The 26,385-nt window shown below is 36.3% G+C and overlaps 3 protein-coding genes across 3 annotated transcripts; 2 read left to right on the top strand and 1 right to left on the bottom strand.

Moving 5' to 3' along the window:
* The first annotated feature begins 228 nt into the window (after nucleotides 1-228).
* LOC141671947 (NADH dehydrogenase [ubiquinone] iron-sulfur protein 7, mitochondrial) lies at nucleotides 229-4,652 on the top strand. Its single transcript, XM_074478405.1, has 2 exons — nucleotides 229-713; nucleotides 4,059-4,652. The coding sequence occupies exons 1-2, from the start codon at nucleotides 310-312 to the stop codon at nucleotides 4,291-4,293; spliced, it is 639 nt and encodes a 212-aa protein (XP_074334506.1). The 5' UTR covers nucleotides 229-309; the 3' UTR covers nucleotides 4,294-4,652.
* A 655-nt stretch (nucleotides 4,653-5,307) lies between these two features.
* Nucleotides 5,308-12,912, top strand: LOC141673756 (protein Asterix). The gene is made up of 3 exons (XM_074480498.1): nucleotides 5,308-5,500; nucleotides 5,581-5,681; nucleotides 12,624-12,912. The coding sequence occupies exons 1-3, from the start codon at nucleotides 5,360-5,362 to the stop codon at nucleotides 12,685-12,687; spliced, it is 306 nt and encodes a 101-aa protein (XP_074336599.1). The 5' UTR covers nucleotides 5,308-5,359; the 3' UTR covers nucleotides 12,688-12,912.
* Nucleotides 12,913-15,098: 2,186 nt separating this feature from the next.
* On the bottom strand, nucleotides 15,099-16,337 carry LOC141673247 (F-box/kelch-repeat protein At1g57790-like). Its single transcript, XM_074479978.1, has one exon. It carries the CDS (start codon nucleotides 16,335-16,337, stop codon nucleotides 15,099-15,101), a length of 1,239 nt encoding a protein of 412 aa, XP_074336079.1.
* Nucleotides 16,338-26,385: the final 10,048 nt, after the last annotated feature.

The raw sequence follows: 26,385 nt of genomic DNA, 5'->3' as shown, positions 1-26,385 counted from the left end.
ACAAAATTAATTGAGAAAAATGCCACTAAGTATGTAATTATGTGACTTACCTAAGAACACAATTTATTTTCTAAGTTAGTAATTTTATAGTAATGTACAAGGTTATATTTTTAAGTAAGATTATTTTCTAAAAATACTTTTATACAAAAATAATTTTGCAGTTAAGAAAATAAAAAATAAAATAAAAATACACCGCTAATTAATATTTTAAAATAAAGAAACTCGCATGAGCCAAACAAAGCCACCTCGTCTCCTCCCCCAAACCCCTCTCTCTCCTCCCATCTCCCTCTCTCTCTCAAATCTCTCTCGATGGCTCTCCTCCTCCGAAACGCCCACCGCCTCACCCCACTCACCTCCTCCCTCCGCGCCGCCTCAATCCACTCCACTCTCCCCTCTCTCGCCGACCAAACCCTAACCTCCCCGGCCCCATACGGCCGGTCGGGCCCACCCGCGACCGCACCTCCACCTGGCATCTCCAAAGCGGCCGAGTTCGTGATCTCGAAAGTCGATGATCTGATGAATTGGGCCCGGCGTGGGTCCATTTGGCCCATGACGTTTGGGCTGGCTTGTTGTGCTGTTGAAATGATGCATACTGGTGCGGCTCGTTACGATTTGGATAGGTTTGGGATTATTTTTAGGCCTAGTCCGAGACAATCTGATTGTATGATCGTTGCTGGTACTCTTACTAATAAGATGGCTCCGGCTCTTCGAAAGTATGTTTTTCGTGTTTTTCTCTTGTTTATTTGTTCATTTGACTTTCCGTAAATTGTTATTTGCCGATTTGACTTTTTGCACCTATTTCCGCTTGAATACGTAAATATACGTGAAATGTTCAATTAGAGAGGAACCGACATTTAATTATGCGTGTGTTCTTTTTTATTTCTTCATTTGATTTTCCGTAAATTGTTATTCGACGATTTGACATTTTGCTTGTATTTCCGCTTGAATACATAAATATAGGTGAATGTTAAAAGGACAATTAGATAGGAACAGAGATAGTCGACATTTTTAATTATGTGTGTTTTTTTTACCTGATGTATATGCTGGGGGATCGCATTGTTATTTGTCCATTTGACTTTCGGTTAATTATTATTTCCGCTCCTTATAATGTGTATGTTTTACTTTTAATAGGAACATGGTAGTTGGTATTTTGATATGTGTGTATCTTCTTCATGTAATGTATATATCCCCTAATGTGGGTTGTGTTGTTTTGTATCATTATATGTGTAGTGTTGTGGCTTATTGCAATATGGCTTGACACTTAAAGATTGCGAGTATGTCTCTGTGTGTATATTGGGTTATTTAACGAAGTATTGGTTTTTGTACTTTGGTTATAATACATTTGGTTTATAGTTGGGGCTTGTTAGGGTTTTTCGGGAATTAGTGCATTTTGAGTGTTTGTCTTCTGTTCATATGATGCTGTGAGACAATATCAGGGTTGGGGTTTGATATGAATGCTCAGAGATCAGGTATCTCAGGTTGGGTGAAGAATATGTTGAGGTCTGGTACATTTTTGTAGATTTTTAATCTTTGCTTTTTTAAAATATGAGTTTTGCTATTTACAAAAAGGAATTTTCAGTTCATAAATCTTGTTGGCCCTATATATATATCAGACAGCTAGTCTTGTGATATAGATTGCATTAGGGTCAGTACTAATACTAATAGTAGTTGTAGGCCAGCGGCTTTAGAAAAAACAAAGAAAGTGATTTGAACATTTAGGAAATTATGCGGACAGAAGTCCTTTTCTTCCAGTTATAAGTAAAGGAAATTAGGGTATGATTTTAAATTGCCTTTTGAGAGAACCAACCGCAAAATGTAATTGCGGTTGTGTTCCGTTGCAGGCAGACAACAAAACAACAATCCTTTTCTTTTGTTTGCAATTGTAATTCTGTGCTTTTGCAATGAAGGATATGTATCACATTTTGTTCACCTTAATTTTTTTGAGTGTCGATTTAATGAGCTCTCAATTGCTAATAAATCAATGTCTGAGAGCTCAACATTACCAGCCTACATCTTCTAGGGAAATTTTTGCCATAAAAAAATTCCAACTTCAGGTTTGGTGGGATTTCTAAGAATTGGCACACTATGAATATCTGCAACCATTTTGATGTTGCAAGATTACATTGGAACCGGGGTTTAGATTAATAATCTTTTCCTTTCTGAGAGCTTGATGGAATTTTGACTCATGTTTCTGAAAGTATGATTGGTAGAATGAAGAACACTGTGGTACTAAATATTTTGCTTCGCTTATGCAAAAACATCCATATTAAAGATTTGTTGTAATGTTGCATCGTTGAAACTTGTACAAAAGATTAGTAGTCCATCTCTTTTTTGGGTAGCAAGATAAATTTGAGTGTTTTGGGGACAAACGGGGGTCGTAATTTAGACCTAAATACTTTCTTTTGAATTGCTGCACTATTAGTGTCAGGACCAGCCAAATTAATTGTTTTCCTTGAACGAAGATTAATCACATTTGTAAATATTTAATACACTATTTCTTATCTCATGAATATTTATAAAAGAATTAACCTCCAGGCTTATACTAATTTCGTAAGATGCTAGATTTATTAGGATTTCAATCTTTTGACAGAAATTAAGTTAATAGTTTACATACCTTAAAACACACAAAACACATGTGACTCATTTGTTTCAGTGTAGAGTGTAATTGTGTAAACGATGCAAGTAACTTTAAGTTCCAAGGTTTCTGGATTTAACCAAAGCATGAGGATTTGGTTACCTTAATCCCCTATGTTCACTGCAACTCACAGTCATTCAATTATTAAATTATTCATTTTAGTCCTAACCCTGCTATCAGATTGTACGAGTACAAGATGTGCTTTGACTCGTCGGAAGTATGTTCTTTATCTTATATATCCTCGGTTATTGTTATATATGTGTATCAGTTGGAAAACAATGCTGGTTTATAAATTAAGTGAATAAGATAATGCTGCTTGGTACATAAATAGAATGAATAAGATGATGTTGCTTTTTTATGCTTTCCAACTGCTTTTGGGTTTATATTTAGGGTCTGGGAATTGGTACATTTTTAATCTTTGCACCTCTTATTTGATGTTTACTAGGATTCCTATGATTAAATATTCTGTTTTGTGAGAATTCGATAGAAGTTTGAATATGGCAATAGCGATCCTCGTTTGTATTTTGGGATACTAGATGAATTGAGGGTTTTCAGGGAAGATATATAATCAAAGTCCCGGAAGAGGGGAGGGGGGAGCGTGGAGTGTCCAGGATTGAAGCGAATTATTATATTTATATAAACAGATTGAGCTTTTTGTATTAATATTAAAACAAGGACTGCTATTTATGAAAATTTCAACAGTTAATTTCAATAATTAGGTAATAGTATTTAGAAGTCTGTATTGGAGGGAAAAATTTGGTGCAAAGGTGGTACTGAATAATTTTTTATGCTAAGCGAGAGTTAAGCCTTCGACAAAATAAATTTTATCAAGGGAAACTGATGACCTTAAAGAAAATAAATGTAGTCCTATAAGTGCTAAATATAATTATCAGCAGCAGGGTACTATCTATTTGTAAAAAAAAATCTGTTGAGATTGAGAAAATTTTGTTAGGTAGGAGTTTTAAATAAGTTTTAGGTTGTTTGCATGTGTGTGCTAGACGGTATTCTAAACAATAGGAATTTAGTTATGGTTGTGTATGCATGAGCTACATTTGGTTGTAATGCGTCTGTGAATCCACTGATGTCATTCAGCAGTTTGGCAATGGAGCAATATATGGCGGCTAGTATAGAAGCATTCGGAATGTCTAGTAGGTATTCAGCTTTGGGATCTTGAGAGGGGCATGTGAAACTCTTTAAGTTTTCATAAAGATAATCGAAATACTTGAGTTATCTTTTTTCCTTTTCCTAAATTGACATCTGTATGGCATCAATTATTCTATAACGATGTTAATTGTCTACCTTCGTAATATTTTCATAGATTTTTATAAGATGTGTAATAGATTTACATAAAACTGCTAATCGTATTACTAAGAAGTGGAAACTAATATTGTAAGAAGGTAGCTTATGTTGAGTTTTATTACAGGGTTTATGATCAGATGCCAGAGCCGAGGTGGGTCATTTCTATGGGAAGTTGTGCGAATGGTGGCGGATACTACCATTACTCATATTCTGTTGTGCGAGGCTGTGACAGAATTGTCCCGGTTGACATCTATGTTCCTGGTTGTCCCCCAACGGCTGAAGCCCTACTTTATGGACTTCTCCAGTTGCAGAAGAAGATCAACAGGCGCAAGGACTTCCTAACATGGTGGACCAAGTGAGAGACTGTATACATACATGCTTCCAAGCAGCTTTGGCTACTTGCTTATGGATAAATAAACATAGCCATCTTCCTGGTTTGAGTGTTATACTAAGAAAATGTCTTTAAACCATGTCTTGCTGAATTTTAGAAGCTACTATTGTATTAGTGCAATAATGCTTCTCTCCCAACTTCTATTTTGTTTGTTTGTATTCTGTAGCTTTCCCATATTCCGACTTCGGGTAGGATCAATCTTTGTATGGTATTGTATGCTATATGTAATACCTATGGTATCAGATGGAGTTGCTGATTGTTTTTCTTCAAATTGGAACTGAAATAAATTGAATAGGGACACTGTGTGAAGTGTGATTATAATCTTCATTCAAACAATCATACTTTAGAATTGGGAGTAGGATCCCAAATTTTAGTTATGATCCCCCCCACCATTTTTAGGGTTCTAATTTAAAATGTACTTGATTTTTGTTAAGACTTAAAAAGGAAGTTTTTGGAGAACTGGGAACAGCTCGAAGACATCATAATATCATATTGCTCAAGGAGAAGTCATTATATTGCCAAATATTTGTGAAAAATAAACAAACATGATAGGAATAAAAAAATAGGAATAAAAAAAATAGTCCCCAACGCTGAAATAATGATTATTATTCGTTAAAATGTTGCGAAAAGGGCATCTCCCGTATATTTACGTGTTCTTTTTAAAAAGACGGGATCGTCAAAGTTTGTATAGAGACGCCAGAAAAGTTTTTTTTTAATATCTTACGATGGTTAATTATAGTTTTATAATTAATAAGGAGTTCAGTCCTTGTGACATAATTTTCATGATTTTTTTAATTAGAATTATTTTATAATAATTTTGATTAGAATTATTTTATAATAATTTCTGAATTTGAAAGTATAATATCAATAAACGACGGCTAATTTTAACAAAAAATTTACGTATCCGATCAAAATATTTTAAATTCGGTGTTAAAAATATATTTTATAATTAGATGGGAGTATATTAAAAGAAAATAAAATGAGAAAGAAGGGACGATAAATATTTGTAGAAAAGCGAAGAGAGAGGGAGAAAGATGTCAACAATCGGTAACGATCCACGACAACCATCGGCGGCGCGGCGGTTCGTAGCTCAGTCGGTTTCACCGGAAAATCTCCCCATTGATTACGCCGGTTTCATCGCCATCGTCTTTGGTGTTGTTGGCGTTATGTTCAGAGTTAGTTGATCCCTTCATTACATTTTTAATTTATAGCCTTTTATTATTTAATTAATAACAAATTTATGTTATGATTGTAGTACAAGTTTGGATCCTGGCTAGCTTTGATTTGCTGTGCTCATTCACTTGCTAATATGAAGAATCTCGAGACGGATTTGAAACAGATCTCTACTGCTGTTATGTAAGTTTTTGTTTGTTTAGTCTAATCGGTTTTCCTTTTCTTTCGTTTAAATTTTTGTATTGCGGTAAATTTCTCTATTAATGTAGAGTTTTTGAATTAGGTAGTCTCCTTGATATTATCTAGGGTTAAAAATAGTACGAAACTGTTTTTGTAATTAAATAGTGGATAATAAGTTCTTGTAACACTTGGAACTATTTTTATTTTTGAATTAGCTTGAACAGAAAGACATCAAAAGGAATTGCAGAAAAGTAAAATGCTTACTGGATAAAAATGGCTAAAAGGTAAAGTGCAGAGAGATTACAGGAATGAAAGTAAAGTAAAAATACTATCACCAGTCCCCCCTTCTCTCCCTTCTCTCTTGCTTAAGTACTACTATCCTGGCCACGCGTCAATAATCGGTTGGTTGACAGCTTGTACCGTTATTGCACGTGATCCAAGAATGATGCTGTCTAACAAAGCTAAAACGACAACGTTTCCCTTTCTAATATTCAAATACTACCCAAGTCAATTAAAATAACAAAAATAACTATTTTGACCAATATTGCTAAAATAGTTACAATGCCTCTCTCTTCAAACAATCCTTGTCCTCAAGGATTAAAGTCTGGGAATTGCTCCACCAGTGCTGCTGCATCCTCCCACGTAGCATCCTCTGGAATAGAATGAGACCACTGAACTAACCATTGCACAACAGCCCTGTTATTCTTCTTGACTGATCTAATCTGCAAGACTTTGTATGGATACACTAGAAATTGGCCTTCAGGACCCAGTTTAGGCAATTCTGTAGTAATAGTGTGTCTTGAGCCAATTTTTTTCTTCAACATACTGATATGGAAAACAGGATGTACTTGGCTTCCAGGTGGTAACTGCAGCTTGTATGCTACGGGGCCAATTCGAGCCAGAATAAGATATGGTCGGAAGAACTTGTGTGACAATTTAAGATGCTTCCGCACGGCCACAGAAATTTGTCTATAAGGCTGCAATTTCAAGAACACCCAATCTCCCACCTTCAGAATCACTTCCTTTCTCTTCTTGTCAGCATAAAACTTATATTTATTCTGAGCTTGCTGTATAGCCTCCTGTAACAGTGTATTCATAGCTTCTCTTCTTACTTGAAAGTCCTCAACTGAAGCAGTAGTAGTCCTGCATTCTGAGGGAATGCATAGCTGTCGAGGTTTGACTCCATACATAGCTTCGAATGGACTCATCTTAATTGCAGAGTTGTATGTGGAGTTATACCACCATTCTGCCAAGGACAACCACTTCGACCAGTGCTTAGGACTGCAACTCACCATAGCCCTGAGATATTGCTCCAAGCATTTATTTAATCTTTCAGTTTGTCCATCCGTCTGTGGGTGATATGCTGTACTAAACTGTAACTTAGTGCCAGCTGCAGCAAATAGTTCTTTCCAGAAGGAGCTAGTAAACGTTTTATCCCTATCAGATACAATGGTACTGGGCATTCCATGTAATTTGTAGACAGTGTCCAAGAAAACTTGTGCCACTTGTGTTGCTGTGTAAGGGTGTGATAAAGATATAAAGTGCCCCACCTTAGAAAACCTGTCAATAACCACCAATATACAGTCTTTATCTCCAGATTTGGGCAATCCCTCAATGAAATCTAGGGAAATATCTGTCCATAGCTGTTGTGGTATTGGTAATGGCTGTAAAAGCCCATTAGGAAACTGATTACCACTTTTGATTCTTTGACAGATGTCACAGCTGGAAACATATTCATTAACCTCAGTTTTCAAATGAGGCCATGTAAATAATTGATTCACTCTTCTGAAGGTTGCTTCCTGTCTTGAATGTCCACCATAAGGGCTGTCATGACATTCCCATAGCAATTTTCTCCTAATATCACCTTGGGAGCCCACGTAAATTCTGTCAGCTATCTTGATAATACCCTGCACGTATTTATATTGATGATAGACCTTTTCTTGCATAATGATGCCCTGAATGATTCCCTGTGCTTCTGGATCATCCACATAACTTGACAATATCTCGTGCATCCAGTTAAACTGGACTACAGTTACTTCTTTCAATTCTCCTTCAGGTATTGGATCAAGCACTCTAAACAAAGCGTCTGCTACCAGATTTTCTTTGCCTTTTTTGTAGCATATTTCATAATCAAGGCCCATCAGTTTGGCTAACCACTTCTGTTGAAATAGAGTGGATAACCTCTGTTCCAACAAGAATTTCAAACTCTGGTGATCCGTTTTAATTTTGAAATGATGACCTTGCAGATACCCTTGCCATTTCTGTGTTGCCATTACAATGGCAAGCAACTCTTTTTCATAAGTTGACAGTGCTAAATGCTTTACGGAAAGGGTCTTGCTCATGAATGCTAGAGGTCTGCCATTTTGCATCAGCACAGCACCCACTCCAGTGCCACTAGCATCAGTTTCCAGAATGAAAGGTTGGGAGTAATCAGGTAAGGCCAGAACAGGAGCTGTGGTCATAGCTGTCTTTAGTTGGTCAAAAGCCAGTTGTGCTTCTGTTGTCCATTTGAAGGCTCCTTTCTTAAGCAATTGGTGTAGTGGTTTGCATATAAGGCCGTAGTTCTTGATGAACCTCCTGTAGTACCCCGTGAGTCCGAGGAATCCTCTAAGTTGCTTGAGATTATTAGGATTTGGCCAAGCTATCATCGCCTTCACTTTCTCCGGATATGTGGATACTCCCTGACCACTGATAATATGTCCCAAGTACTCCATCTGTGGTTGCCCAAATGAACATTTGCTGTGTTTGGCAAACAAGTGGTGTTCCCTCATAATGTGTAAAACTTCTTCCAGATGTTGCAGGTGCTCTTCTGGGGTCTTGCTGTACACCAGGATGTCATCGAAGAAAACCAGGACACTCTTTCTCAATTGCTTGCGAAAAATATCATTCATTAATGCCTGAAATGAAGTCGGGGCATTGGTAAGCCCAAATGGCATTACCCTAAATTCATAAAGCCCTTGATGGGTTCTGAATGCGGTCTTGTATATGTCTTCTTCTGCAACTCTTATCTGGTGATATCCAGACCTTAAATCCAACTTGGTGAAGTGTGCAGCCCCATTTAACTCGTCCAATAGCTCATCAATGATGGGTATAGGGTATTTATTTTTGACAGTGGTATCATTTACCCTTCTGTAATCAATGCACATCCTCCAAGAGTTGTCTTTTTTCTTGACAAGAATGACAGGTGAAGCAAAAGGACTTGTGCTCACCTGTATTGCTCCATTATCCAACATCTCTTGTACTTGCTTTTCAATTTCCAATTTCTGAATGTAGGGGACTTTGTAACCCCTCTGATTTACTGGTTGGCTTCCTTGTAAGAGAGGGATATGATGATCATGACTTCTGCTAGGAGGTAAGCCTTTTGGCTCTTCAAAAATGTCCTGGTAATTCCTTATCAATGTCTGAATCTCCGGTGGTATTGCTGGTGTTGGCACTTCGGTGCTTTCTTCCTGGCAAGCACTGATTAGGCATAAAAACCCCTGAGATGCAGCACCTTTCTGTTGAATCAGCTTGTTCACTTTCTTGCAACTGATAGTTTTTAGGCTGCCAGTGTTTCTTTCCCCTTGCAGAATTACTTGATTTCCTTCCTTGTTAATGGTGATGTTAACTAAATTGAAGTCAAAGTTAACTGGGTTGTGTTTCTGCAGCCAATCAACTCCCAGTACCATGTCTGACCCCCCAAGTGAGAACAACCTCATGTCGGTGTTAAATTGATGGCCTTGAATGCTGTAATTGAGCTGTTTACAAGCGGTTTCGACTAGTACTTGACTTCCATCAGCTACAGTCACAATCAAAGGAGAGATAACTTCTTCAGCTATTTTCAATCTCTTAACTAATGCTTTGTCAATGAAACTGTGGGTCGAACCACTATCTATCAAAATGTTGACTGGATGTTTCTTTACTGTACCCAACAATCTCACCGTTCCCATTGATTTATGGCCAGAAATGGCATTTAATGAAATCTCCCCTGGTGTCTCTGTTCCTCCCAACATTGTTTCCATTTCTTGAATTACTTCCTCAATTCCTTCTCCCTCTATCTGTGGATCCTCAGCTTCTCCCATCATTGAATATAACTTGGCTTTGCATTCTCTACCCGGATGATAGGTCTCATCACAGTGGAAACATAACCCTTTAGACCTCCTGTCCATAATTTCCTTGCTGGATAGCGTGGACCTGTTTCTGCTGTCTTTGAAGGTTGATTTCTGGACTGTTGGAGTGTATATTTGGGTTGGCCCTTTCTTTAATTCCACCATACTAGTGTTAACAGTTCTAGTGTAAGGCTTGCTCGACTGGTGATAACTTCTCTTGTTCTTGGACTCCTCTTGCTTAGCCAAAAATACTGTATCGGACAGGTTTTGAGGCCTGAACATCTTCACGGCACCCTTTATGTGGTCCTGAAGCCCACTGATGAAACTTGACACGAAGTACTCCTCAGTAAGGTTTCGGTTTCTGGTTGCCACCAGAGCTCTAAGTTCTTCAAACTTATCCTCGTATTCACCGACTGTCCCTGTCTGATTGAGCTTATTGAACTGATCTTGGACATCTCTCGTATCTGGATCCTCAAATCTATTAATCACATCCAGTTGGAACAGTTTCCAGGGAACATTTACCCTGCTACTTTGGTAAAATCTATACCATACATTAGCCTTGCCTTCAAAATGCAACCCAGACAATTTTACCTTTCTATAATCATCAATCGAGATAAACTCAAAATATTGTTCTGCTTTAATTACCCAACCCTTAGGATCCGTTCCCTCGAACTTTGGGAATTCAATTTTAGGCATTGGGTTAAAGTGGGGATGAGGGCTGGTTGGAGTGTGAGGAGTGAATGGCGGTGGAGTGTGGCTATGATGTGTAACAAAGGGTATATGATTATGAGGCCCATACGAGAATTGATGGGGTATGATTAAGGGTGGGATAACGGTACCGTTAATAGTACTGTTAGCAGTGATGGGAATCGGAGTGGGTTGGGGAGTGGTCATGGTGTAAACGGCAGTGTGTGGTTGTTGAAAAGGTGTCGGTATTGGCGTATGAGGCATACTAACAGGAATACTATTCACAGATGTATAAATAGGAACAAATGGTATACTAGTACAACCATTAGTAAGCATAGATCCAGAGAGTGTTTGATTTTCACCTGTGTGAGAAGTGTAGCTTGGGTCCATGAGAGTAGATCCTTGCTCCATGTTTGGCTTATCCTGAGTAGCCTCCTTAGTATGCCAGTTCATCATAAATGTTTTAATTTCTTCAAAATTCATGCTCATCTTGTTAACTTGAGCACCCAAGCCTTCGATCTGTTTACCCATCTCCCCCAACTGTGTTTTTCTCTCGTCTTTTTCTTTTCCAAACTCAGTGGTGAATCCTGCAATTCTACCCTCTAACACACCCAATCTTTCATCCAATGATTTCAACCTTGTACCGTCTGCCATCGTTTGATTTTGCCAAGGAAAGAGCTGGCTCTGATACCACTTGTAACACTTGGAACTATTTTTATTTTTGAATTAGCTTGAACAGAAAGACATCAAAAGGAATTGCAGAAAAATAAAATGCTTACTGGATAAAAATGGCTAAAAGGTAAAGTGCAGAGAGATTACAGGAATGAAAGTAAAGTAAAAATACTATCACCAGTCCCCCCTTCTCTCCCTTCTCTCTTGCTTAAGTACTACTATCCTGGCCACGCGTCAATAATCGGTTGGTTGACAGCTTGTACCGTTATTGCACGTGATCCAAGAATGATGCTGTCTAACAAAGCTAAAACGACAGCGTTTCCCTTTCTAATATTCAAATACTACCCAAGTCAATTAAAATAACAAAAATAACTATTTTGACCAATATTGCTAAAATAGTTACAGTTCTACATTGTAAGATGTGGTGTACTAGTTCTTTTGGTCAAAACAAAAACGAGACGATAGTAATTCTAATATCCCGGACTTTGATGTATCATTAATATGTCCAAGAGAGAAGTATTGTATATCATGTGTTATGTATCCGGTGGCGGATATAGAATTTTGAAAATGGTGTATTATCGTGGAATAACGAATATATTGAAGGAATGTAGTTGATCATTTCACTGTTTAAATAGTTTGACACTATTTACTACACTTATTTAATCGCACATTGGAAAAATGACATGTGATTATAAGTAGTAAATTATGAACTCTCTTTGACAATTGCACTAAAAATTTGTAAGTTACACCTCTTATTATTTCGTTACTTTATGATGTATAAGATCTATAATACGGGAGTACAAGTTGAAGAACTGAAACTTGGTATGCATAAGTTGAACAATAAAGATTAAGATGCTGGAAATTGAAGACATAAACCTAATTAGCTTAAGCTGTAAAAAAATATATTTTCTTGAAAATAATGGCGTCACTTGACGCACCATGCACAACAGTGCATCCGCCACTGTATCTATCACAAAAGTAGGCTACCAGAAGCATAACATACGGAGTGTCAATTAGCTACCCGCTCTTAGGTTTGGCAGTAAACATAATTCACGTGTTGACCCATCTGGTTCGGTTAAAATCAGTGTTTAAACACAGTAGCTTTATTTTTTAAAGTACAACAACTTTATTAAGTGTTTTTACTTAATTTAATGAGTGTCACCTCAGTAAAGTTTAACCACCAAATTGAATCATGAACGAAGAAAGGCATGAGAGTAAAGCATATAGCCAGTGAGTATGAGCCCTTAATTCTTCTGTAATGGAACAAATTAAACTTGCGTGTACTTGGGCATCACCATTGGTTAACTTAAAAAATTTGTAAACACTTTGTTAGGTTCTCAACACATTTTCTTGGCAATTTACATTTATATGCTGGGTAATTTTATAAACTTTGCTAATTTTTATAGTTATATTTTTCTACCTATCATTGGAATTTTTTTTTTTTGGATAATTACTGCCTTATATTTCTTGTATATTCATCGCCTTTTATGACAACCAGGTTTGCCATCATGGGAATCATGACAAATTACTTTGGGCCTCCTCGACCTGGTTCTCAAAGTTAGACTTTTGATCGTGCATTTGGTGTAGCACACTGAGATATTGTTTTAAGAATTGTTACATTAGTGTGAATTCCATGGATTTTGCAGCATGTAATAAACTTCTCGGATTATCTTGTGTTACAGCTTTAGAACGATGAATTCTTTTTTTATATGTATACCAATCCATGTCAGACTTGTATCGTTATGACTTATTCAATATCTGCACAATCAAGGTTCTCCATTATTATACGAGAATAGCGCAATTTAGGTTCTCCAATATTTGCATAAAGATGAAAATATGTATTGACCTTAGCTTTCTCTACGAAGGAACTTTTTAAAATAGTTTCTTCTTGTATAGTTGTATCCTTGAAGAAGTCAGAGTATCAAAGTCCTAATGCTTGTTGGGATTTAATCTAAAACTTATTTTAGATAATAATATTTGTATTTTGTTTATTTATTTAGAGTTGAATAAATAAGCTCTAACAGACGTGTTAGTTGTTGCTGTAAGAATAGGTGTAGAGATTTAGTTTTATTAAAGATAGAAGTGGAGATAAATCAGGTAGTGGCTCCTGGTTTTTAGACACCACTTTAGGTGATAAGTTTGTTTAAATATTCTACATATACTAAGTGTAGTTTTTTAACTTCCAAATTTATGTATCCATTTGAGTAAATAAACAAAAGCTTGTGATGTAGTATCCTGGTGTTTGTAAGTATTTTGTTTTACAACCTACAATGCTGACTTGTTAATTTGGTGGTGAACTGTGTTCCTGAGAAATTTGTCAAAGTCTGATGATATTTGCTGCACACATCTCGGGATTAAAATTGTTATTAATAATATAGAGTTTCAATCTTTGAGATATATGTGTTTTGTGTTAGTACATATGCAGCATTGCAAGGGGCCATATTATGCCCACCTGTACAAGTTGCTGCTGTTCTTGTTTCGATGTTTGTATTATTGTATGGAGGTTGTGCTATTTTAAAATGCAGAGGATAGCCAAAAAGAGTATGGTTTTAGTTAACTTTTCTCCTGTTTTTGAGAATTAACACTAGTTGTCGAGGCTGATCTTGGGATAGCTAACTAATTTGACGTTTTCGGGTGTTTTTTGGCCCATTTTGTTGATTGGCAGCTCCCTGACCTTTCTGGTCCGTTCTTGTGCCTCTGTTTTTGGGCTAATTTCTGGTGCTGTACTGGATTGTTAATTGTTGGGGTAACTTTTCCCGGAGTTGTGCAATTTTGTGAAAGCCCGTCTTATCGTATACTCCTGGTTTGCTGGGTCTTGAGGGGCAGTAGTATCATGCACCGGTTTTTATTTATTTTTGGAGGCGGTGAGATCTGTTGTGGAAATACGAAGGATGACTATAGGGTCTATAGCCGGTCTTGGTCTCAAATATAAGACCAAGGGTCCATTTATGCATTTATCCGTCAATATATAACCATGCATTGGAGTTGAGTTTTATAATTTTAGTTATATATCGTAGCTATAAGATTAAATATAGCTATGAATTGTACTTGCTCTAACAGTCTAGACCTTAAAAGCTCAAGTCTGCTGTTTCCACTAGTCACCGAAACTTGTACTATGAAAAAAAAATACTCATCAGCCTTAACAGGCTTTGGAATGTCCTCTGCTTCATCGCTCCACATCTCTATTTTTCTTATAGTTGGAACTTGGAAGTAGCTACTCAGAGTAAGATGTATAGATTTTGTTCGAAGTCATTAGTAAAACTTAGATGCATTTGCGCTAGTATGCACAAGATTTGTGAGTGACTGAAAGACTAACGTCAGGGACCCAAAATTGGATACAAAAAATAGTTCCAAAATGATGCGACACAAATGATATATCATTTTGGGCTATTTTAATCGGTGAGATTGATGTGAATGTATGAGGAGTTCATCTTATTAATTGTAAAATCACCGATCAAACATTGCTACGGGACATTTTGGAATCATTTTGGCATCCAATTTTGGACACCTGACGCATTTCTCGTTATGAAAAGTGAAAAGTAGCAAATTTACAGGAGTGCAAAAAGTGCGCTTCATATGCAGATTGTTATGCTAACATCCATCTTACTTCTATGAAATGCAGAAACATAATTTATCTCACATATTTGTATAATTTAGATCCTGTTTGCTTTTACAACTAAACTTGGACTTTGGAATTCAGAACAAAATTAACAGCGGCATCAAGACAAACTCCCAAACCTTCTGAGTTCTGAACGGCCTGGATAATAGTTCACAACATCACTGATAATAATTGAGTGGTGAAAAAACAGGTAAGCATTAAAATCGAATTTCATATGCAAAAAATAGAAGAAGAAGTTTTTATTTTTACGGTGAAATCAATAAATGAACATTCTTGATTCACAATAGATAAAAATATATGTTAGCAACTAAAGACATGGCTCAACAATGTACCTCTGTTCTTGCTTCCGTTTCATCATATGACAGGAGGTTCCAACAAATAATAACAGTAATCTTCATCCCTAATCGCTGAATCATACTGACATTGAAGTAAATCGCCTTTAGAAGCTGGATTGTACTTGTACTGGACAAGGACACCATTTTCAAAGGAGTAAATAATGCATCCAAGATCATAATAATAATAAATCGCATTTGATAACACTCCCATACTTCTTGCTTGTTCCTTCCCAACTTTTACTAAGGCATAATTTAGGCGGTGCCCGATAAATAATGTTTGATCTCCTAAGCTCCTTAGAGGAATCCAAGCTTTGGTAGGCCAATCAAACTTCCTTATACACGGTATGCTCGGAAAAATGGTATCGTCTCCTCTTACATGGTTGTACTTAAAGCCAATGTACAGGACGATAAGCTCTCCATTTAACTCCAACAATAAGAAGTCCATTTCTGAAATAGACAGTTGATCAAGATCTTCATCCTTATCTAGTTTCTCAATCTCAAATGCTCCTCTCGTAGTGTTGTATGAAACCAGTTGCCCACATTTAGAAACAAAAAAGAAACTCCCATTAACGTACTCAGCGAGAAATAAACCACTGACTAAATTATTAAATTTTCTAAGCGTCCATTCTTGATCACCTTGGTGACAAGTCATAACGACAAATTTATCTTCATCACCACTACTTAATATTAAGAAGACACAATCTGAAGAGTCGGGGTTTGTTGAAAACGTAAGAATAAAACTCGAGGAATATAAGTGATAGGCTAGTTTAGGGAGTTGGATAAATGCTTTAGTTAAAGGAGAGAATAGACAAAAGTAGTTACTGCAGTTCTTTTGGCATGCGGAGATGAGTAACCAATTATGTCTAACGTCAACACTGAATTCTGAATACGAAGAATATGGAGTTCTGAATTTAGAATATGAGAGTTTGTGTGTTGAAATACGAGATTTAGGACTTGAATATGGTTCGTGGAGACGATATTTAAGTGAACTCCTCCATATAAACTGAAACTGTTTAATGCTTACAAACCATGGTAGCAATTTAGATGCAGTAACAGGACGAACAGAGTGCCATGTCTTGCAAACTGCACCAAAACGAGCTTGATCGGTTACACAGAGTCTGCTCATGATTTCTCCTAATAGATTCTCATCAAGTTCGGACCACAATACTTTTGCATTAACCTTGTTCTTTCGTCCGTGTCTGAGAACTTTTCTTGAGAAAACATGGAATTTCTTTACAAGGGTTTTTCGAGAAAACATCTTAATTCTTCCTGTTTTTTTTTACTTAGTGACCGGCAGAATATCATATATTCATACAGCAAGAGTTGCGTGCATGTATGAATTAGGATTCTAAAACCCTAATACATATGACAGGAACCGGAAGAATCGCAAGTGTCCAATTGTATCTTAATTCTTAGCCCAATATTCATTCTCTTATTTTGTTTCAAAAATAAATATATATCAATAATATTAAAAACTCAGTTTGCACCCCTTTACTTAACCGGCGAGTTGGACGATTAGAGTATCTCCAAGACTATTAGTTATTTTCATTAGCTAAAACTGTACAAAATAGATTTTATATAAAATTTGTTAAACCTGTAAAAAATTAAACTTTAGTGGTATTAGTTAAAATAATTAGCTATATTTGAAAAGAGTTTTATTATTATTTTCAAATTTCAACAATTATATTAAATGATTATTTTTAACATATATAGTTGTGAAGAAATTATTAATAACAAACTAATTATTTTTTAGTGAATACAAGTGAAACCAAAATATTAAATTAATTAAAATATATTTAAGGATATTATTATTATAATATAAATATCAGAAGAATTAGTTAAAAATTTTATGTTTATATATTATAGAATATTTAAATAATTTTATTATTATATTAATTTAATAATAATTTTAAACTTATAAAATATATATTAAAATTATTATATAAGTATTTATTGAAATTTGGTTAACAATGATTTTTTTACAGTTTTTCATAAAATAATTTCATATTTCACACTACATAAAAATAATATATATGTATGTGATGAACAAGTATATACATCTAAATGTCCTAGGTTAAAGTGAAATAAAGCTGGGAATAGAGTTTTTTGTGAGGAAAATGACGTGGAGTGAATATAGATGATGGTGCTTCATTCAACAAATCTTCCGTGCTTGTTTATCGGCATCTAAAAATATACCTAACAAGTGTTATTTTTTTTACATATCATTTATATTTTTGAAATTACATCTGCCACATAGATTTTATTACTAACAGGTGCATACCTGGGAGATGCTCTTATAATTAAAAAGGTAAGAGGTAAAATGGGAAAATCAGTAAAATATAAACTAAACTAAATTTCTTATTTTCCGGATTATATTAAAAACTGAATTTTATTATTATAACTATAAAATAATAACTTTAAACTTTTCGAATAATACTATTTAGTTGAGTTTCGAATTTTAGTTGTATTCTTAATGCAAAAAATTATATAATTCTATCAAAATTAAATTCAAAATAACTTTTTACATTTTTTAATTATATACTTAATTTAAATCGTTCATTTTTAACTTTTTGACGTCGTTATTATTTTAATTTACATTTAATGAAAATATTTTGGTAAATATTAATATTTGATATAAAAGAAATTATTTTTATAAATATTTTAACTTATATTTAAAATTCTAGCTAAAATTTATTTATATTTTAAAATAAAGTTCCTATTTTACCCCTTATTATTGTAATTATAATCTACAAAATGGTGTATACTGACTTAGCAAGTTGAAGTTGAGGGGTGTAAGTTGTATTTTATAAAGTTCTGGTATAAAATTATTTTGTCAACTTTGTTTGAGGGTGCCATTATGCATTTAATTCTTTAATATATTATTTATCTTCTTTTGTTAAAATTATAGACTCAACATAAGTATATAGGCTTAATTTAAAATATTACACGACGTATGCATAAACTTATTAAAAAAAATTGTATATTTTAATCATTTAACTATGAGATTTGTTCCCTTTAACCTTTTTCTTAAATTTTTTAATGAAATCACCATCGAGGGTTATATAATGTTCGCAATCGTATACTTCAAGGGCAACATTTCGTAAATCATTTTATTATCATTTTTTATTTAAATTACTACTTATAAAAAATTCAAAATTAGAATATGATAAATAATCTAAATTGGTTTCATTATATAAACTAATTAATATGAAAATAATATTTTTATATATTAAATAAATTCAAACCATTTATTTGAAAAATTAATACAAGTACATACAAATTATAAAAGGGTTGAAATATATATAAAACTCATAATTAAGGGGCAAAAATATACAAAACTCGTAATTAAGGGGAAAAATATATAAATGTGAGGATAATATTGAAAAATATTTTGGCAAAAATGTTAAAATGTACAAAACTTATTGTTAAGAGGTTAAAAAATACAAATTTTTGTTCAAGGGTTCATGTGTATGAAGTGCTATATTTTAAGGGCGAAATTATAATAAAATCTAAGTATATACCAAGAATAGTAAATAATAGTATATATTTAGAAGCTTTACTCCCATGAGATCTTAGTTTGGGTGGACAGTAGAAGAGTGTGGTATATATCTCCATCGTTTAAACAAAGTTTCTGTTATGGACAAAAAACTAGGGTGTATTAATTGCTATATTTACTACTAAGGTTTGTGAGTTTCGAGACTCGATTTGACTGCTCTTGTATTTCATGACTCAATCTGCCTTAACAAGATGCCTATGTAGCTTGTTGTTCGCCAATGATCAAGTCAAAAACGTAGTTCTGATTTGTGGGGGTGAGATCCTTTATATAGGTGTGGAACACCTGCAATTAGATTAGAATTAGGAGACTTGGTGGGCAAGTCTCAGAATCAGGATGTACATTGAAGTCCTAGGAAGTATGAATATGATTCCTTATCCTTTGAGACCTCTTGGAGGCTAATCCTCAAGGTTTCGTACCTTTATTAGGACTTTTCTCAATAGCTGATTTTTTCCATATTTAATAATTACGAAAATAACAAATATTTAGGAATATTGGACCTTCCTTGTTCCATCAGGCCTGATCAATGTGTTAACATTCTCGGGTTTGATCAACGTGTTAACCTTCTTGGTTTGAATGTCATACACATGGCATTCCTTAATGGGCCTTCCAGTCCTAGATGTAATCAATACAACATTAATGACGTAATTAAGGTTTATTTTATCCCCTATCATTTGCCTCCCAACTTCCAGAAAACCGTAAAAGATTTCGCAGAAGTTAAGTTCATTTGTTCCCTTACTAGGTATTGTTTTTTCGTAAAGTGTGGAGCGACCTACACATTACAACGATTTGCCTTGTACGCGGCTTCAGGGTTGTTTTGGAACCTCCCTATTAATTTTCTTACCTTATTCCTGACTTTTAAGAATTTTCTGGTATTTTTCCTTAATTTACAGGAATTTTTCCGTAATTTCTAGGAATTTTCCCTTAATTTCTGGGATTTTTTCCTATTTTCCTGTAAATTCCTGGAAATCATTCCTTAATTTTCTGAAAATATTTATAATTTTTCTGAAACTTTTTTGAACTTCTCAGGAAGTTATTTCACAATTTATTATTTTTTTCTGAATTTATCCTTAATTTTCAGGATTTATTCTTAATTCATAGAATTTATTCTTAATTTTTATCCTTTTTAGACCAGGATCATGCTTTAATTGACCAGGATTCCTGATCGAAATCGACCAGGATTCTGGTCGATTTTAGCTTATTTTTGCCCCCTGGTCGATGAGAATTTCGATCAGGATTCCTGATCGAAATCGACCAGGATCCTGACCGAATTAACTTGGATTTTGTCACTGTGGTCTAAGGGAAAATCGACCAGGATTCCTGATCGAATCGATCAGGATCCTGATTGACTTATACTTATGTTTGACACTGAGGTCCATCTAAAATTCGATCAGGATTATTCTTTCCATCGATCAGAACTCTGATCTATTTTAGTGAATTTCTACCCCTCTAATCAAATGAAAATTCGATCAGAATTCTTTCTTTATCGATCAGGACTCTGATTGACTTAAATGAATTTCTACCCCTCTAATCGATTAAAAATTCGATTAGGGTTCTCTTCACCATCGATCAGGACTCTGATCGACTTAAGTGAATTTCTACCCCTATAATCGAATGAAAATTCGATCAGGGTTCCCTTCACTATCGATCAGGACTCTGATCGGCATAATTAGTCGAAATTCTGGTCGATTTTTGGCCTTTCAAATTCTTTTTTGACATTCTAGATTTTCCCAGAAACATCTTTTCTAATGGGCTTTCCTTGATTGGGCTTTGTCTTCATGGGTTTTTAGCCGATTCATTTTCCCAAAACTTCGACTATATAAGTGTGGTGAGAAGTGAAAATTCTCATTTCATTTCTCACTCTCAAATCCTCTCAAAATCTCTCTAGATCTTCCCTAAGAAAGGCGATTTTCGGCGAGTTCCTCAACCGCAGCTCCACCGTTGGTCCACCTTCTTCCTCATTTTTCTGCATTTCAAGACTTCATCCCAAGAACTCTAATGGCGGATCGTGATCTTGCTCGTCTGGCAAAAATGAATTCATCCAAGAGAGGTACTGCTATCCATATACAATCTCCTTATACTTCTCTCATAGACATGATAAATTCTAGAGGGGTTGAATATCCCTCTCTGTCTGATCTAGATTCTTATAATCACGGTAATACGTTTCATGAACTTGATGATATGATAGAGAGTCTTAATACCACGTATAAACTTCCCCTAACCTTAAAATTACTTCGGCCACTCCTGGGATATGACTTGGAACTGGGAGGGGGATACGATCTTTATTTATCAAGGAGCCCTAATGCTCATGAGGGATGATGAACTTTTCTCATGCACTCTCCCACCGATGAATTGCTTAAAAAAGCTTGACTTAGCTCTCTGAAGGACCCAACAGAATTCGGAGGCAAACGACTATACCATCTTTGAGCCATTCCAGATAGGGTTTGAGGAAAGGCCCGACACTTAATAGCGCCGTTCACGGGCTGCAGTAACAGTGCATTAGGGAATGTCCTGATATGATTAGCAAGATCTCCAATGCCATCATAAGCTTTGATTGTGGGCATCTTAAACTCCCTTGAGATATGGGCATTCATTATCTCTTCAGTGAATGGTGGAGTGGGATCATCAGGATCTTCTAGGGGCAGAAGATCACTTGGATCAACCCTTGGAACAAAAGTCCTTCTTTGTAGCGGACCATCCAGGTCTATGATTGGAGGAGGATTTCTCCTCCTCGGAGGTAGTGGGGGTCTTGGGGTTAGATGCGCCTCCAGGTCGCGTTTCAGCCTTTGGATCTCAGCTTCGTGAGCCCTGTTTCTCTCCTGCACTTCTTGGGGATTCGTCTCTCGGGTGCTCCTAGGACGCTGATTACCATCAGGCATCGGGTCTTTACCTGCACTTATTGGAGCCACATCATCATCCGAATATTCAGAGTCTCTCTCAGTATAAGGTCCAGAGAATTCTTGATCATCCGGGATAGGAGCCAAACCACGTATATTTTGGGGTGTCTGCCCTTATGCTTCACTCCGATTAACATGTCCACTTCCCCCAACTTCGGGATACAGGGGCATTCCATATATGGGGTTAGTGGTTACAATAGTTGAATACTCGTACCCAACGGGTCGAGAATTCACAGGTGCATGTAGCTGTTGAAGTTGGGAATTCGTCCCTTGAAAAGCTGGGGGATTCGTCCCTTGTGGATGGGGTTCAGTTGCCCCTACCTGGGTTCCTCCTTGGGCGGTGGCATAGGTCAAATGTGGGGGTATCTCCACCATCGACGAAATTGTTTGAGTTGCTCCAGCTGGTGTTCCTTCAGGGGCGCTGTTTCCACTCCGTGTTCTCACCATGGTTGTTGTTATGCTCTCCCACAGACGGCGCCAAAGTTATGGACAAAAAACTAGGTTGCATTAATTGCTATATTTACTACTAAGGTTTGTGAGTTTCGAGACTCGATTTGACTGCTCTTGTGTTTCATGACTCAATCTGCCTTAACAAGATGCCTACGTAGCTTGCTGTTCGCCAATGATCAAGTCAAAAACGTAGTTCTGATTTGTGGGGGTGAGACCCTTTATATAGGTGTGGAACACCTTAAATTAGATTAGATTTAGGAGACTTGGTGGGCAAGTCTCAGAAATAGGATGGACTTTGAAGTCCTAGGAAGTAGGAATATGATTCCTTATCCTTTGAGACCTCTTGGAGGCTAATCATCAAGTTTCGTACTTTTATTAGGACTTTTCTCAATAGATGATTTTTCCCATATTTAATAATTATGAAAATAACAAATATTTAGGAATATTGGGCCTTCCTTGTGTTGAAAATCTCACTAACAAATATAGCAACATAGAAGCAAGTGTATAAAGAATTTAGCAAGTTTAGGCCAAGACCACAGTTAACAAAATAAAGCATGCAGGTAAACAAAATCAGTAACTGAAATAACGAAGAGAGAAAGAAAGATGTACCCGAAACCATAGCTTTTAACAGTGACTGAAATAAAGGTTCACAGATACAAAATGCCAAGAAAAATGATCACAGCTGAGTCACCAGGCCTTGCTCGAAGTCCTGGCTGCTCTTGAAGAGAATATTGCCCCTACCTGCTGCGTTTGGGATGCGCACAATATCTCCACCAGGATAAAACAGCTCGGAGTTTATGTTAACAGCAGCAACAAAAGCTCCACTTCGACCAGCACCTCAGTCGCCGGAAAATATCAGCACTTCAGGACTTGTGGGAGAGAAATGCAGAGAGGTTGAAGAGAAGAGAAGAGAATGTAGTGTATATAATACATTCACTTTAACCTCTATTTATAGGAGAGGAAAAAATGAAACTGTCCACACACTTAATGTCTGAATTAAACTGCTTCATTAATGAAAAAATCAAAACTGATCAGATTTTGAATTCATTAATGAAAAATCAAAACTGATCAGCTTTTGAATTTAAATTATTTGTAACAGCTTTTCACATTAACACCCACATTATTATCAGAACTTAAGTTAAGTTCTGATTTGATTCATCAGTACTTAAGTTCTGATTCTGATATCAGAACTTGTTAAGTTCTAATTTTATTCATCAGTTCTTAAGTTTTGATTCTGATATCAGAACTTGTTACAGATCAGATCAGATTATTTGCAGGTTCAATATATTTAGACTAAGCCTACTAACAAAGTGACTTAGCCTATTTCAGTACCCAGCCCAATAATCCAGTCACCGATAAATAAATTCGAATTAAAATAATTCTCAAATAAATAAAATCCTCGCCCAGGTCGCCTCGCGTACGCGAGACGCCGAGACATTCGCCCTTCGACCCGACCCGGTCCGGTCCAGTGTGGTGCGGTGCGTGGCGTGGCGGGGCGGCGACGCGCGTGTGTGTGTGTGCGCGTGAAGCACATAACAACACAATGGACCATCACACACCTTAGTAGTTGTATACTACTCATGTGGGTAATACCATATAAAGCACACAACCCCCTTTATTTATTTCAATGTGGGACAAACATTCTCAAATTTTCCAAGCTTTTCCAAGCTACTTTCAACTTTCATTTCATATGGATTTCATTAAGAAAATTCTTAAAACCATACATGAAAATTTAAGTTCAAATATCATTGAACAATTTCCAATCATTAGATTTTAGGATTAACATCAAGAACATAATTAAATTAAGCTCTAAAATCCTAATTTTCTAACAATCCCCCACAAATCCATACAGAAATGTGATCAATTTCCCATCATGACTTGTTTTTCAGAGTCGGTACCCTTCCGGGTTTGAACCCTCCTAATTCCTCTACTTCAATGGCTATCGGACTCAGATGGAATGTTTCACCTTGAATCTTAATCCGTTTAGTATAACCATATTCCATAGACGACGACAAGTCAAAGGTTATGGTGCCAATCTACGGCTTTGAGACATTAATGGTCATGTCTCGATCCTGTTCATCGAATGCTTCAAGGATTAACCCTATCCTCTAATTGCGACCACACAATTACATTCGCTTAGCTGGGCATCTCTAGAGATATACTACCTCTATCTCGTCAAATGACTTGATCCCATTCAGAGTTTTAATACTCTTGCTTTTCTGGCAGTGTCAGTACCTTCTAGGTTTACAGGGGATAGACTCAGATACTATAGTATCATCTATGTAGCAAAGGTACTACCAACTCATCCTTATAGCTTGTTATTACCCATTGAATACACTTCGAGGGATCTCCTCTCATGTGTATTGGGTTCCCACTGTTGATGAATTATGATGGGTTGACAGTCCCATCCCCAACCTTGACTTAAGGACCACTGCAGGTTCCAGTTCTTTAGTAAGAGGATCAGCTATATTATTCTGAGTTCCTATGAACTCTATAGCTATGATCCTATCAGTCACTAAACCCCTTATAGACTTGAGTCTAACTTGGATGTGTCTCTTAGTTTTAGCATTATGCTTTTTACTGCTAATCTTGTCGATAGTTGTTCGACTATCACAGTGAATAGTAATAGCAGGAAGCGGTCTGCTTACTACAGGTATTGCAGACATAAGTCCGTGTAACCATTCAGCCTCCGTCCCTGTGGCGTCAAGTGCACATAACTCAGCCTCAAAAGTAGACCGAGTAACAATAGTCTGTCTGCTTGACTTCCAGGATATTGCTCCACCAGCCAAGGTGAACACGTATCCAGTCACTCCATTGGAACCAGACTTCTTAGCTATCCAACTTGCATCACTGTACCCTTCAAGCACACCAGGAAATCTCCTGTAGTGTAAACTAAGGTACATTGTGCCTTTTAGATATCTAAGTACTCTATCAAGAGCATCCCAATGAGTTCTGTTTGGACAGCTTGTATATCTAGCCAATTTAGACACAGAATATGAAATATCTGGTCTAGTGCAGTTAACAAGATACTGCAAGCTCCCAATAATCTGAGAATACCTTAACTGAGACACAGGCACTCCTGAAGTATTCTTGACAAGGGCAACTTTCGAATCATAAGGTGTACTAGCGATTCTACACTGTGAATAACCATATTTCTCAAGTATAGATTTCTCTATATAATGAGATTGAGTCAAGGTTATTCCTTCAGTGGACTGAATCAGTTTGATTCCAAGAATCACATTTGCCTCACCCATATCCTTCATTTCAAAATGCCTTTTCAAGAATTCTTTAGTCTCGTTAATAATCTCAATATTGGTTCCAAACAGTAAAATGTCATCCACATATAGGCATAAAATAACACACTCATTACCTTTAACTTTAGTGTAGACACACTTATCACTTTCATTAATCTTATAACTGAAAGGCAATATAGTTTCATCAAACTTTTTATGCCAATCTCTGGGAGCTTGTTTCAAGCCATAGATGGACTTGATCAACTTACATACTTTCCTTTCATTGCCTGATGCAACAAATCCATCAGGCTGATCCATATAAATCTCTTCTTCAAGTTCACCATGAAGAAAAGCCGTCTTTACATCCATCTGATGGATGATAAGACCATGGACTGAAGCCAATGCTATAAGCATTCGGATTGTTACCATTCTTGCAACCGGAGAGTATGTATCAAAATAATCAATTCCTTCATTTTGCTTAAAACCCTTAGCTACTAATCTAGCTTTGTACTTATTTATTGAGCCGTCAGGGTTCAAGTTCCTTTTAAAGACCCATTTGCACCCAATAGTAGAACACCCAGGAGGGAGATCAACCAACTCTCATGTTCCATTAGAAATAATAGAGTCAATTTCACTCTTGACAGCGCCCTTCCAGTGCCTTGACTCAGAAGAATCCATAGCTTGCCGGAAAGTTAAAGGTTCGTCCTCGATATTGTAAATGATGAAATCACGTCCAAAATCCTTGACTACCTTTGCACGCTTACTCCTCCTTGGTTCCTCTAGTTCCTTAGGAATAGAGCTACTACTAGGTTCCGCCCCCACATTTGTCATCTTTTCCACATGATCAGGAATAGAACTTGATGTGTGAGTAGGATCTTCCTCAGAAGTCGTTTCAGGTATTCCAGTCTTCATAGGGTAGACATCCTCAAAGAATGTCGCATCTCGAAATTCAACTATCGTGTTTGCCACTATACCATCTATGTCAGATTTTAACACTAAAAATCTCATAGCTGTAGTGGTTTCAAGATAGCCCAGAAAGATACAGTCAACAGTCTTTGGACCTAGTTTCTTTCTCTTGTGTTCAGGAACAAGCACCTTAGCAAGACACCCCCACACACGAAGATACTTAAGACTAGTCATCCTGCCTTTCCATAACTCCAAGGGTGTTTTATC

This window comes from Apium graveolens, chromosome 7 (assembly GCF_009905375.1).
Source record: "Apium graveolens cultivar Ventura chromosome 7, ASM990537v1, whole genome shotgun sequence".
NCBI lineage: Eukaryota > Viridiplantae > Streptophyta > Magnoliopsida > Apiales > Apiaceae > Apium > Apium graveolens.
The sequence above is the reverse complement of the archived record's forward strand: the minus strand, read 5'-3'. Positions and strand labels throughout refer to the sequence as shown.